Source organism: Martes martes, assembly GCF_963455335.1.
Source record: "Martes martes genome assembly, chromosome: 6".
Classification (NCBI taxonomy): domain Eukaryota; kingdom Metazoa; phylum Chordata; class Mammalia; order Carnivora; family Mustelidae; genus Martes; species Martes martes.
In genome coordinates, this window is record NC_137893.1 from 102,409,228 (window position 1) to 102,424,661 (window position 15,434).

At 37.9% G+C, this 15,434-nt stretch overlaps 1 protein-coding gene across 1 annotated transcript in view; it reads left to right on the plus strand.

Moving 5' to 3' along the window:
* Window positions 1-15,434, plus strand: part of PRIM2 (DNA primase subunit 2) — a 328,016-nt gene that overhangs the window by 193,758 nt on the left and 118,824 nt on the right. Inside the window, exon 9 of the mRNA XM_080805924.1 lies at window positions 14,087-14,159. Coding sequence (XP_080662050.1) covers window positions 14,087-14,159 — 73 coding nt within the window. The remainder of the gene's footprint in view (window positions 1-14,086; window positions 14,160-15,434) is intronic.

Sequence of the window (15,434 nt, forward strand, 5' to 3'; positions counted from 1 at the left end):
CCCAAGGCTTTCCAGGAGCCCCTAGAGGTTTCTTTCTGGTCCTTACATGTGGGTTCTGTCACAGAGCCAGCAACCACACATCAAGCTCTTCTTAGGGTTCAGACCTCTCTCATTTCTGCTGCTGCTGCATCTTTCTGCTTCCATCCTGAGGAAAGCCAAACCTCATGTGATTGGACTGGCCCACATAGATATCCAGGATGGTCTCCCCATCTCAAGGTCTTTAACCTTAATTACATCTGCATAGTCTCCTTTGCCATGTAATCTAACATATTCATAGGTTCTAGGGATTAGAGGGCATTGATCTGCCTATTACAGTGAGGGGGTTCTTTTGGGGGGTTGAAAACAGCTTTTCCATCACTTTTCATTGGTTTTACAGGTAAACCACTTTTAATTTATACAGAATACTAAATTTTCCTGAGGATTTTTAGACAGGTTAATTCACTTTGCTAGCTCAACATGTATTAAAGTGGAAAAATCATTTACAGAAACATAAATATATATAAAATAAAAATATATTTACAGAAACACAAATTGGTTACTGATTTTCTTTTTAATGATATAGAAGGAAAATAGGAAAATCTTTCCTGTCTCTCTGACTGGCTTTGTAGCCATGGCAAGCAAATATGTCCCCTTTGTAAATAGTCGACTTTGTAATGAGATTGTGCATAGTGGCTGTGACTCATGGAGGTACTTTGGTGTGAAAGCTATTTGGCAAATACATGGTCATAAACCTTTTAGCATTCTAAGAGTTTGTTTTATTATCATTTATCTGACATTTTAAGGGAATTTCTACTCGGTGCAAGACATAGTGCTAGGTTCTAAGGATGCATATTTACTTCTGTTCTTACAGGGCTTAACATTGATCAGAAAACAGTTGAAGAATTTTAACTAAAGTAATGACAATAAATAATAATGATTGTAGAGGAATGGATTCTGTACGAGTACATAGTGTCATGGAAATAAGCCTTGCGGAGTATTCTTGCAGCTTACCTATAACTAGAGGTTTTAGGTTTCTGTTAGTCACCTGATTCCATAGTTTCTTAGCGATTTCTGGATTGTGGATGCTGGTAGTCTTCCTGGAATGCAAAATTTATGATTACTTATGCTTTTCAAGTAGTTTTATTACCTGCATTTATGAAGTTTCCTATTCTTCACTTAGTGTGTTTCTTTAAAACATTGATAGTCCTCCAGTTAAGTAAAAGAAAATTAGTTAAAATGATGCTGTATGAAATAACTTTCTTAAAAAACCGAGAAAGCATTGTGGTAGTAACCGTAATATATTAACAGGTAAAAAGTAATTTGTTTAGTGCTATGCTTTCTGTAATGATGGAGGTATTCTGTACCTGTGCTGGTCCATCCCGGTTTATTTACAAAACAAAATTAGATAAACTGGGGTGCGGAAAGACAGACTGCTGAGACTCACCAGAGGTCTAATGCCCTCTCAATTGTTTTATAACCACTATTTAGAAAGTTGTTCTATAGAAGATAATACAAAGTGAATAAAAAAAGCTCATTTTTAATTGAGCTACTTTGGTCCGTGCCATACTGCATACACGCAGTCTAAAGGAGGCTTCCAAGGACATCCATCACATGAGTCTAAGAGCTGTCTTCCCAGATCTTCTAGAGCTCTGCCTGTAATCACCCGATTTAAAGCCCCTTCCCCCACTGCTTTATGATATTACCTTAGTCTTTTTTCTTCACAGAAACGTCACTAGCTGAAATGATCGTTTTTATTTGTTAGTTTAATGTTTATTTGTCTGCATCATAAGCTCCATGAGAGCAAGAAATTTGTCGACTTTGTTTTCTCTTATCTTTCCATCACTTACAACAATGGCTGGCAAAATAAGACCTCAGTGAACACTTGAATGAGTGAATGAATAGGAGAAAACACTTTCAGGTTTTAAAATTTTACCTCTTACTTAGTTTTTAAAAGCTACTGTTAAAAAAAATTTGACTGAATGAATTTTTAAAGAACTTAACTGGCTTTTTTTTCAGTGATTCATGAATCGGGCAGCATCCAGTCTAACAGAAACGGGCTGTAAGGAGCTTGTATGGAATGAAAGACCTCCATAGGCAAAAGGCAGTAGGAACAAGGAAATTATACTAGATAAAAAGAGGCTTGACTATTGCAAGGTCACTTTCCTATAGGGCATGGAAGGCGTCTGTCAGGTAGATTACCTAACTAGTGCTGATTAGGTGATTCCTGATTTGCTAGTTTAAGTTTCCATTTCTGGGAGAGCACAAAGTGTATTGAAGTCTTAATTTCATGTTGTGGGGCTTAGTGTAAGTGACTCCATTCTGGGACCTGTTGTCTTATTTTTAACACTACTAAATTTTGAGACCAAATGAGATGGTAGTTGAGACAGAAAGCTGATAGCTTTTCTCTCATTTCCAAGGAAAAATTCTGGTAAAGATTCCACCTTTGCAGAAATTTAGTGCTGGTTTTATCCTTTGGGGGTTTGGGACTCTCATGAAATCAGGAACTAATCATGGAGGACTGAGAGTTCTTTCTCTTTTTCAGGGTGACCTCAGAAGAGAAATTCCCTGTTTTCCTCCCCAATAAATTCAGATTTTGAAAACATGCATTTAAAAAGGAAACAAAATAAAACCAAAACTATTATGTACTTTGATAGTTTTATCTATGAAAGGAAAGCTTTAAGTATCATGAACCAGTATAAATGGCTGTTCAAAACCAAAGAAGTATATAGGGAAAGCATGTGATTTCTGGACTGTGACTTTAATTTAGGTCTTCATTAGCTATCCCCTTCGTCTCATCTTTCTCCTGTTCCTCTCAGAACCCCCAAAATCTTATGTCCTTGGTTTGGTTCTCTGCTGTTATTAGGAAACAGATGTGAGGGGTAATCCTAGAATGACATAAACTGGTGATAGCCAATTTCAGAAACATTCTACATTCTACATTCTGTAAAGTACTTGTGAGGGAATGAGAAGGTACCCATTAATTTAATGTATTAATTCTGTTCAGTGTTGGAACTTTATTCCATGGTCCCTCCACCCCTCAATTTTTCATTACCACTCTCTCAGGCAACGTTTTCTTACTATAGTCATTTGACTGTTCTAGGTCAACACCAAATCAGAAGAGCTTCTCTTTAGGGGGTCATTATATTACCAGAATATACACTAAGAACATAAAGGAATATAAAAAATTTACTTAAGAAAATGGAGATGTTGTTGGGGGCCTTAAATGTGTATATTGAGGGGCGCCTGGGTGGCTCAGTTGGTTGAACATTTGACTCTTAATTTTGGCTCAGGTCAAGATCTCAGAGTTGTTAAGACTGAGCCCCACGTCAGACTCCATGTTCAGTGCGGAGTCTACTTGAGATTCTCTCTCCCTCTCCCTCTGCCCCTCACGCCCCCTTAAAAAAAATGTGTATATTGAAAATACCTATGTAAGGCTATAGTTTGTATCTTATAAGACTGTACGTATTTTAGTTTTTAAGTCAATTTTATTGAGGTATAATTTATATACATGAAATGCACTCATTTTAAAGGTATACTCTTTAGGGTTTAATGACTTTTGTAAGGTAGAGGCATTTTTGATAGAGAAATGAGATGCAGCTTTTAGCTGTCTTGCAGTTTATTGGCTTATTGCAGCTTAGAAATTGGAATAAATAGGAAAATATGGAAAAACGAAGCCAACCTAAATTAAAGTAGAAGTTGTGCTGTGTATAGTTCTTACCCAGTATAGGAATATATGAGCCTGATTTTTATTGGATATGTGAGTCTCTTGGAATCATACAGATTCTCTCAGTTGTAGAGAAATATAGATCATTACACTGTGTATTGTCTGGTGGTAGTTTTTTGGGGTTTTTTTTAAATGTAAAATTGAGTAAACTTCATGCTTGTGGAAAAATAATTTACATTCAATTTATAGAGAATTTTATTGATTGTGTTCTCATTTGGAATAACTGCAGGGAAAATCACCTGGGCTAACACCAGTTGGATACCATTTACTAGGGATTTAGCTTGTAAAAAGAAACTCATTTCAGTTTCAGTGGTGACAGCTGTTGAGTGAATTTTCCTGTGATATCCTTCACAGCAGGAAATGATATATTGTAACTTCATCTTCCTTGATATCTTACCCACCCAGCAGATCCAAACTATAGGGACTGTGCTTTCTAAAATATCTGAATAGCCTAGCTTATGTGGGCAGGCTGGTTTTTTTTTTTTTTTCCAAAATCCAAAATTATGGGTAAAATTGTGATTGCAAAAGTGGATATATGGGTGATACACAAAACCTTTGTTTCCTCTGTTCTGAAATTGTTTTTTCATTTGTGCCATGATCACACCTGGCTTTATGTGAAAAGGTTGTATTGGAACTTGATATACTTTTATAGAATGATGTAGGAGATTACAGTGCATTTTGAAAGATGTATTAGCTTACTTCTTAATGGTTCATATAAATATGTTTCCTTGATGCAGAGATCAGTTTTGATTACTATGATGCATTCTTCACAGCTTTTTTATTTTATACCAGTTTTTAAGATATGATAAACTATAGGCTGCTAGACAGAAATAGTGTTAACCTCTTTAGGTTCAAGAGTACTGGGAAATGCTTGACAAAGAAAGGAAATATATTTTATATGCTGTTGTTTTATGATCCTCAGAATCTATCTGTTGTTGGGGAAGGAAGGCAGAGAGACCTTCCCTGAGGATGGGAGAGGAATTCTTTCCAGTCTGGCCCAGGATTTTGCTGTCATCCGTATTCATATCCCACCTATCATGCATGGCTTCTTACAAATGAGAGAAGAATGGACAGTTATAATTAGGTGTTGAAGTGGGTGGCAGCTTCCAAAACTCCCAAATAGAAATGTATTAGAGCTCCCCCACCGTCAAAGAAACATTTCAGGTTACCTCCAAATTAATCAAAATTCAAGATTGCATTCTGAAAATTATAGGTGGCAAACTGTGGGTAAAGTTTAAAAACCTGATTCCTAAGTGATATGTGAAAAATAAGCATATTTGCAATAGACTTGAGGCACTTCCCTTAGTGGACCCAATTGCAGTTTTATTCTGCTTATGATTAGCAGATACCAATCTTAACTTGAAGTAAGGGTAAGTCACTTGGCTATTGTACAGGTACGCCTAGTCCCCAAGAGGATTATTTGATTGCTACATGTTGTTATGCCCCCCTCCTACTGTATAACAGTACTGTCCAGTAAAAACATGAGGGCCACATGAACCAAATGTAAGCTTCATATGTAATCTTATGTATATATGTACTTACTTATTTATTAGGGAGGGGGAGGGGGCAGTGAGAGAGGGAGAGAAAAATCTTCAGCAGGCTCCATGCCCAGTGTGGAGCCTGACATGGGGCTTGATCTCACAACCCTGAGATGATGACCTAAGCTGAATCAAGAGTAGGATGCTTCACTGGCTGAGCCACCCAGGAACCCCCAAATTTAAAAATACCTAAGTGAAATTAATTTTAATACTATCTTAACTCCTATCCAAAATACCATTTCAACATGTAATTAATACAGAAGATTTTTAATGAAATGTTTTACATTATTTTTTCATACTAAGTCTTTGAAACCCATGCATACTTTACATTTATTGAACTTCTGAATTCAGACTAAGCTACATTTCAAGTGCTCAGTAGTCATATTTGGCAAATGGCTACTATATTGGCCAGTGTAACTCTACAAGATTGGATTCCCTTGAAATTTCCTCTGTTCAAGGTTGAATTTTTACACTTCGGAAACTTTCTAAGAGTGTGAATATGGACAAAACTTTCCAGATCATGAGGTTATTCAAGGACATCTAAGTTCTCTTACTTCAAGGTTAAATATTTTACATGACAGTATAAAGGAAGTAGGAAAGAAAATGTATTTTCTTCCAATATTCAGGAGAAGAAACTGGTAAATGTTAAGAATAGAGAAAAACCAATAACCAAAATATTTAAATATAATATATTTAGGCCTGAATGAGCATGACGATAATGATAACAATTTGAGTGAAAAATGTGATAAACTTTTTTTTTTTTTAAATAAACATATAATGTATTTTTATCCCCAGGGGTACAGGTCTGTGAATCACCAGGTTTACACATTTCACAGCACTCATCATAGCACATACCCTCCCCAATGTCCATTTCCCCACCACCCTCTCCCATCCCCCCTCCCCCCTGCAACCCTCAGTCTGTTTTTTGAGATGAGTCTTTTATGGTTTGTCTCCCTCCCAATCCCATCTTTTCATTTTTTCTTTTCTTACCCCCCCCCCATTGCATCTCCACTTCCTCATATCAAAGAGATCATATGATAGTTGTCTTTCTCTGATTGACTTATTTCGCTAAGCATGATACCCTCTAGTTCCAGTTGTGATAAACTTTTTAAAAGATATCTCACTTGATCCTTGCAACGGCCTTTAAAAAAGGTACTTTTGTGATCCCTTTTATGGTCTCTGTTTAACAGTGGGGAAACAAAGAGAATAAAAGGTGTTTACCAAGTCACACAGATAGTGAGTGTATGCAAGCCCATGACTAGTGGATTCTGAAACTTGTAATCTTCATCACTCTGCTTCTTCCTTTATTCTGTTGTGCCCCCGTGTCTGGCTTGGACAAATTGGACCTGGAAAATGTATCAAACGCAGAGGAGCTGGAGCTAATTCCTAAAATGTTGTAACTATGCCATGACTCCTTGTTTACTCCCTTGAGTTCTCATCCCTGGTTAGAAAAGGAGAAAATGAAGTGATTACCTGTGAAAAGCTGACTTTTGACCTTTCGTTTTGTCAGTTATGCCCTGTGGCATTTATATCACAGTAGTGGAGCTCGTGAATACTACTCTTGGAGCCGAGGTGTGATGATTCTTCTCCTAATGATCAACACCACAGCATGAAAAGACTGTTTTTTTCCTTTTTTTCTCTTAACTAGGTAATCTTGCAGTGAGACTCACAAGTCCACTTCATGTAACTACTTCTTTTTGTTTTTAGCTCTCAATTTCAGTACTCAGAAACAGTTCCCTGTTGAGTACCTAAGTGCGTATATTGATATTTGTGGTACATTGAACAGGACTTGGATTTCTGTTGTTTCTGCCTTTCAGTCGTAATTCACAGATCAGATATATGCAGATTTATCTGTTGCAGATATGTATGTATATCCACTGTATTTTTATTCTATGAATTAGATGTTGTGTATAGTGTTTTGGGAAAACTCCAGTCTGTGTTGATGTGATTAATTATACCTTCCTGTGACAGTTATCCCTCCACCACACCCCCCCCCACCTCTGGATTGAGTGAATTTGATTTAAAATAGGGTCATTTTAAATTTGGTTATGTAAATATGTATTATGTGTATATATATATATTTTTAAAGATTTACTCATTCATTTATTAGAGATCACAAGCAGGCAGAGAGGCAGGCAGAGAGAGGAGGAAGCAGGCTCCCCACTGAACAGAGAGCCTGATGTGGGGCTTGATCCCAGGACCCTGAGATCACGACCTGAGCTGAAGACAGAGGCTTTAACCCACTGAGCCACCCAGGGGCCCCCTGTATTATGTATATTTTGAAAGGCTTTTCAACCTTTCAGTTTTTAATTTATTTGAAACTGTTATTTTTTATAATTTTCTCTTTACTGTGATTTTTTAGCTGTATTGGAAAACTAACGGCTTACGTCTTACTATTTAACGATCAAGGTAATATGGAGGAGAAAAGTTCCTCGAATGTGACTGAGTTGTAATTAAGTTGCATGTGGGGCCTCTTGGTGGCTCATTTGGTTAAGCCTCTGACTCTTGATTTCAGCTCAGGTCATGATCCTCAGGGTCATGGGGTCAAACCCAGCATCATGCTCAGAGTGCAGTCTGCTGGTCTCTATACCTGTGTCCCTCCCTTCTCTCTTCTCTCTTCCTCTCTCCCTCTCTTAAATAAATAAATAAGTAAAATCTTAAAAAAAAAAGTTGGGTGTAAGTTTATTGAACAGAAAATGATTTTATATATTTTGTGTATCATTAGTTCTCATATAGTAAAGATTAGATAATTTAGCACTATTACCTCAAACCAAACAAAGAAATAAGGACAGTCGCTGAATTACTTTTGTGTAAGCCAAAGGTTTGTTATACACAATTGTAAAATTCTCTTTTCTTGGAAAAATACTGATTTGGGTATGTTTGGTTTTTAAAGGCTTAAACTTGGCAAAGCCTTGAATTTTCATTAAAATGGTGATTTAGCACTATGTTATTAGAAACAGAGATAGGATTAAAGTTTGCTTTTAATTTTAATGGTTTTGTTTAGAGACCTACCTACCCAATTTCAGTTTTCTTCCCAGCTTTGCCTCTGCTTGTCTTTTCTAAAACGTGACCCAACTTTTTCGTCTATAAACTGTGTTTTAGAAATTTCTGTGGCTTTACTTTTCTCTGCTTGCCCATCTGATAAGTGCTCACCCTCCAGATCCTGAGAAAAACAGACTTCTTATTGGTCCAGAATGCCACCTTCTTATCACATGCTTGCTTTTAAACCCCTCCAAGAACCTTAATAAACTCACATCACATGCTTTTATGAACTTGGTTAAAATTTAAGGATGGTTTAATGCATATGAAATGTTAAATAGCATGCAAATGGTAAAAATACCAAAACAACTAGGTCTTTGCCTTTTCTGTGGTCATGACATCCTACTTCTAAGTCTCCAAACTCAAATTATTACTATTTTTAAAAAATTTTATTTATTTATTTGCCAGAGAGCGTGCAAGAGCGAGCAGCATAAGCAAGGGGAGTGGCAGGCAGAGGGAGACCCAGGCTCCCCGCTGAGCACGGAGCCTGATGTGATGTGGGACTCCATCCCAGAACCCTGGGATCATGACCTGAGCCGAAGGCAGATGCTTAACCGACTCAGCCACCTAGGCATCCCTCAAATTATTTTCTCGCTATAATCTCCTGCCCTTCCACTTAGTCTGCAGTCCCTTGTTCTCATGATCGTCTTCAGCCTTCCCTCCTGGGAACATATACCCTCCCTATGTTTCCAACGCATAGAACTCCATCAGTGCCATTTCGTTGTTCAAGAAGCTTTGCTGGTGCACACTGCTTATTTCTCTTCCCACCCTTTTACAAGAGACCTGTTTTCTGCGGACTTCAGGAATGTCTGTTTTGAGCATGTCGTGGCACTCAACACATTGTACTTCCTAGATCATCTCTGGGTCCTTTACTACTTTTGACTCTTCCTCGGTCATGGAAATCCTTAATAAATGATTGAGTGGCTAAAGGGACTCTTAAAACTTTTGGGGTTTTTTTGTTCGTTTTGGGTTTTTGTTTTGTTTTTGGTAATTAGAATTAGATGAGGACAATGACTGGGATGTGGGAAAAGTCTGCTATAGAGAGTCTGATAAAAACTAAACTTTGAGGGCTCCTGGGTGGCTCAGTGGGTTAAAGCTTCTGCCTTTGGCTCAGGTCATGATCCCAGGGTCCTGGGATCAAGTCCTGTATTGGGCTCTCTGCTCAGTGGGGAGCCTGCTCCCCCCCCCCCTTTCTGCCTGCCCCTCTGCTTACTTGTGATCTCTGTCAAATAAATACATAAAATCTTAAAAAAAAAAAAAAAGATAAATTTTGTATGGAAGGTGCAGGGAAATCACTGCAATTCCTGCTCCCTTACCAAGAATTAAGTCAAATCTTGGTTTTTCAAGATTCTCTCATCAAAAGTTCTTCCTTATATTTCATTAAATCGTTATTAGTGATGTAATTTGAATTTTGTGGCCCATTAAAATGTTTTGGTTGGCTGTATTGAAAAAAATGGTATTTGTGGTACATCTGAATTTATTCTTTTATGAAAGCTTAGAAACAGGAAAGCTTTCAGGCCTACTTAATCCCCTTTGTTGAAAATTGTACATAAGTGACAATGAGTGTTTCTCATAATAAAGTCGTGATTATTTAAAGTAGAAAAATTTCTGCTGGGTTTGCATAGTGTGTTTGTGTGTATGTGTGTACCTCGAACCAACTGGAAATTGTTATTTTGTTGTTGTTGTTGTTGTTTTTTTTAAGATTTTATTTATTTATTTGACAGACAGAGATCACAAGTAGGCAGAGAGGCAGGCAGAGAGAGAGAGAGGAGGAAGCAGGCTCCCCACTGAGCAGAGAGCCCGATGCGGGGCTCGATCCCAGGGCCCCAGGATCATGACCTAAGCTGAAGACAGAGAGGCTTTAACCCACTGAGACACCGAGGCGCCCCTGGAAATTGTTTTTGTTGTTAAAAATCACTATCCTGTGTTTCCGCAAACAGTGATTAAAAAGTGTTCATAAAATTGATCTATTTTTTTGAATCAAGAAAATAATATATTTTGACAGTTCATTATTTATGTTTTTGTTCATTAGTGTAGCAGCTGCATTCATTTGGAAGTAGGATGATAGAAAGTTGACATGAACATTGAATGTGGTATAAAGGTGCCTCACCTTTCCTGGGTACCTCTTAGAAGTCTCATTTAGTGACATCCCTTGACACTTCAAGTAAAAGCCCAAGATCCAGTTTCATGAGCTAATGTGAATTGTTCTTAACGATTTTTATTCATTACAGTGGCATTATTTGTTTTTTTCTTCGTTCTTTGCCTTCCTTTCTCCACCTGTTGCCATTACTTCAGCCTCTCACCCTTTCTTGCCTGTAATAATGCAATATTCTTCTAACTTAATTGCTGTTGCCTAGCCCCTACCTTTTTTAGTCATTCTCCACACTGCTTGCTTTCTCAAATGTAAATATTTTTGTAAATTCTTGCCTGTAATCTTTTCCTAATTCTTTGTTCCCTACATAGTGTTGGATACAATGCTTCTTGTGATTTGCCTTTCTTTTTTTTTTTTTTTTTTTAAGATTTTATTTATTTATTTGTCAGAGAGAGAGGGAGAGAGAAAGAGCGAGCACGGGCAGAGGCAGAGGGAGAAGCAGGCTCCCCGCCAAGCAAGGAGCCTGATGTGCGACTCGATCCCAGGACCCTGGGATCATGACCTGAGCTGAAGGCAGCTGCTTAACCAACTGAGCCACCCAGGCGTCCCGTGATTTGCCTTTCTTATATGGTATCTGAGGATTCTTTCCACCTCAGTTTCATCTATCCACTCCTAGTTCAGACATGTATTAAATAGCTGTGATGGACCAACTCCCTAACCGAGACATGGGTTGTGCCTTCCGGTCATGAATGAGCAGAGGAGAAATCTCAATCCTAATTCTGATGCTTAACATCTTCATTTGCATCATTTTTCCTCCCATGGGTTTCATGCTTGCCCTTACTGGGTTGGCTGGTGGCCATCTCTCTATTAATAATTTTTTTAGAAGTATCATGTCTATATACAGTTTCCTTATATTGTCAGTAGTTATTTATATCCTCCAGTAGGCCTTTGCATTAATCATTGTTACCATTCTCTTTCTTTTAACTTTTTTTTTCCCCCTTGGAATTTAGCTCTTTTGCATAGCCCGTCAAAGTATTGAGGGACAGGCATTTTACAGTGCCATTCAGGCATGTGTGTGTCCTCTTAAATGTCTTCTTTTTTTTGTTTGTATCCTGCAATAATCTGGACCGAGAACTTTCTTGTGGTATGCTATATTTTCCTTTGTCTCCGTTTACTCAGTAACTACACTTATGTTTGTACATCATGTTGCTGTTTGTAGAGAACATTTGCATTTGTTAAGCTTTTTGATCTGAAACAATCCTTTTAGATGATTGTGATCAATCTGTAGCCCAAAAAGAGAAGCCGGGTCAGCAGAGTGGCCTGGTCCTTCATTACAGCAGTAATGGCTCCTCCACAGGCTCATGCTGCCTCCTCCCCCATCCTGTCTTTTTTTATACTTCCTGGCCAAAACTGCAGTTGCTCTGTGGACTGGAATATGATTTTCTGATTTTCTTTAGCACTTTTGAATATATCATTTCATTTCTCCAGCATTTCTGTCACTTAGGTAGGGCTGGCATCATTAGTTCCAGTTTACAAATGAGGCTAGTAAATGACTTGCCTTAGTTTGCCAAACCAGTACATTAAAAAACAAAAACAAAAATGGATCTTCAGATTCTAGCCTACTGCTATTTTCATTGCCTCATGCTGCCTCTTTGCTCTACTGTAAGATATGTTGGAAAGTGAAAGATGTCTTTATTCTAGGGATTCCACTGAAACAACTCTCTGGTTAGACTCTGAATTAAAATGTAAAATACTTAAATTAAATGACAACTGTTGGCTTAATTTAGCATGAGGTTTGTATGCCATGCTGCTACTTTGATAAACAGAATGGATGGAATCCAATGATACAATAATTGTCAGAAATATGTGAAGAGAGAAATAATACCAAGGGCAAGAGGATGTGTTTTAGGGCATGGGATCATTCTGTACTACTCTTTGGCATTCCTTCCGCTCATCCTGCTCTCAGAGTAATTCTTAGGCCATTCTTAGCCCATGGAGGGAGGACTCTTGGGAGGGAAAGTCTGCATTTTGAACAGTCTCCTAACCAGTGACTGCAGCATCCCAAGATATACTCTAGTTTTGCTTCATAATTCATACCCATTGTTTAATCAGCAGATGGACTGATTGCAAGAATTATAGCCTTTCTACAGAGTATCTTGAGTGTGCATATTGTTCAGCAAGAATCTGTACTGAGCAGGTATTAAGCAGAGAGTCTGGAATTCTTTATGATTGTAATGATGCTTTACTCCAGAATTTCCCTTTAGTTGTGGATCTGCATAAACCTTGGTTTGATTGTGATTTTCTATGTAATCTAGCAGCTGTTGTTCGTTATGTCATACCTGAATGTCTGCCTCTGAATCAGGGTTGATGGAGGTGGGCATTGTGTCAAGGAGCTGGTAATTTGCAAAGGTAGATGGCTTTAGATAGTATATACCATGCTGTATTTCCTAATTTGTAAATAATGCAACAGGAAATGTATTGCAAGGAAGAGGATGGAATGGTATAGTGAAGAAACAGGGAATGGAGAATTAAAAGGTGGAGTTCCTACTGCACTGCTGACTTCCTTTATGATCTAACAAGTTTTTAACTCCTCTGAGCCCCCATTTCCTCATTTGTCAAATATAAAATAAACATACTCTCTCAGGGTTTTTGTGAGGATGTAATTAGAGGATATAGATAAAGACTCTTTACCTGTGTAAAGTACTATTCAGATGTCACTTGCTTTGATAAACAGTGATTGCTATATGTCAGGTCCTTGAACAGAAATTAGTTCAGGGGTGCCTGGGTGGCTCACTTGGTTAAGCTTCAGACTCTTGATTTTGGCTCAGGTCTTGATCTCAGGGTTATGAGATCCAGGCCTTCATGGGCTCCGTGCCCCTTGCAGAGTCTGCTTGAGATTCAGTCTCTCCCTCTGCCCCTTCCCTGTGCTCACACGTGCTCTCTCTTTCTCAAAAAAATCTTAAAAAAAAATCTTAAAAAAATCTTAAAAAAAATAATAATCTTAAAAAAATAATCTTAAAAAAAAAAGAAATTATTGCAGGCTAGACTTCCTATCAAGACTGCAAAACAGGCATTATTGTCTCCATTTGACAGATAAGGAACTTGGGATAGAGAAAGTTTACAGAACTTACTGAAGGACCTGTGTTAGTAAGTGATGGTTCCTCATTTAAGCTCCAGTTTATTCTTTGCTGTGCTGCCATGCTATTAATAAGGAATCAGGGGGCACCTGGGTGGCTCAGTGGGTTAAAGCCTCTGCCTTCGGCTCGGGTCATGATCCCAGCATCCTGGGATCGAGCCCCACATCGGGCTCTCTGCTCAGCGGGGAGCCTGCTTCTCCCTCTCTCTCTGCCTGCCTCTCTGCCTACTTGTGATCTCTGTCTGTCAAATAAATAAATAAAATCTTAAAAAAAAAAAAAAGGAATCAGTAGTAGAGATTTGAGCTTTAACAACAGTTTGCATTATGCTTATAGAAATAGAATGTTACACTAGGAATTAGGAGATCCAGACAGTCACTATATTTTTGTATTACTTTTGGGTAAGTTATTTAAGTGTATTCTATTAAATACCTCTAAAACACTTGGCTGTGTTTCTGTTTGAGATTGATATGTAAAATGTCTTATTGTGATTTTAATCTGTATCAGAACAAATTTCCTTTGAAGTGATTAAAATATATCATACAAAACCCATTTTAATATTTTCTTCTTTTTATTTTAGTCATTCTTACACCGGTCAAGATTACAGCACACAGAAAAATGCTGGGAAGATTTCTTTGGATCAGATTGATTCGGTAAGCATCACATCCTTTTAATAAAACTTAGACCTTTGTCAATGAGGAAGCATAGATTTTCTTCAGAGATTATTTTGGGGGTGAGAAGATGGGAGATATTGTCATTTCATTGCTTGCCAATCATTTTTAAAGGAGATCCTCTATGTTATACATGTGATTTTTTTTTTTTAAGTTACAGAAAAACCAAACTTAATTAGAAAATTATTTGTATTGTGATAGAATTTTTTTTTTTTTAAGAGGGGGAAGCAGGGTCAGGGCAGAGGGAGTGGGAAAGAGAGAATCTGAGGCAGGCTCTCCAAGCCCAGTAAAGAGCTGATGGGGGGCTTGATCTTACGACCCTGAGATCATGACCTGAGCTGAAACCAAGAGTCGGATGCTTAACTGACCAAGCCATGCAGATGTCCCTGATAAACAGATTTTAAGCATTTATTTCAAAGGGGAATTCTTTTAATTGATGATAGCTAAAAAGTGTTTGTGTGTTTATATTTTAATATTTTATACATTGAGGGATGCCTGGCTGGCTCCTTTGGAAGAGCATGTGACTCTTGATCTCTGGGTTGTGAGTTTGAGCCCCACATTAGGTGTAGAGATTACTTATAAACTTTAAAATAAATTGAATGAATGAGTGAATGAGTGAACGAGTGAATGCCCACCTACCTACCTACTAACCTACCTACCTACCATCCTTACATACTGAGAAAAGGAGAAGTGGAAAATACTAAGTGTATCAGTTTTCTAGGGCTGCTATAACAAAATGCTAAACAGACTGATGCCTTAGAAAATTTCTTAGAAAACAGAAGTCTATTTTCTCACAGTTCTGGAGGCTAGTATCCTGAGATGAAGGTGTTGGCACATCCAAGGACTCTTTCCTTGGATTTTAGATGGTCACCTTCTTCGTGTGTTCTTACGTGTTTTTTGCAGCATGTTCCTGGATCCCTGGTGTCTCTTCCTCTTCTTGGGACACCAGTCACATTGGACTAGGGCCCCAACCCTATGACCTCATTTAACCTTAATTACCTCATCTCCAAATAACCTTAATTACCTCATCTCCAAATACAGTCACATTCTGGGATCTTGGGGCTAGGACTTCCACATGCGAATTTTGGGAGATTACAGTTCATTTCATAACACTAAGTATAGGCTCCTATGCTTGTATTGCCTCTAGATTAGTGGACAGCTCATTTCAACTTCACTTTGTGGTTCTGTAGTAGAAGAGTAGCATACTTTACTAAAATTTATAGAATTTCTTTTGAATGCATTGTAGAATTTCTGCTC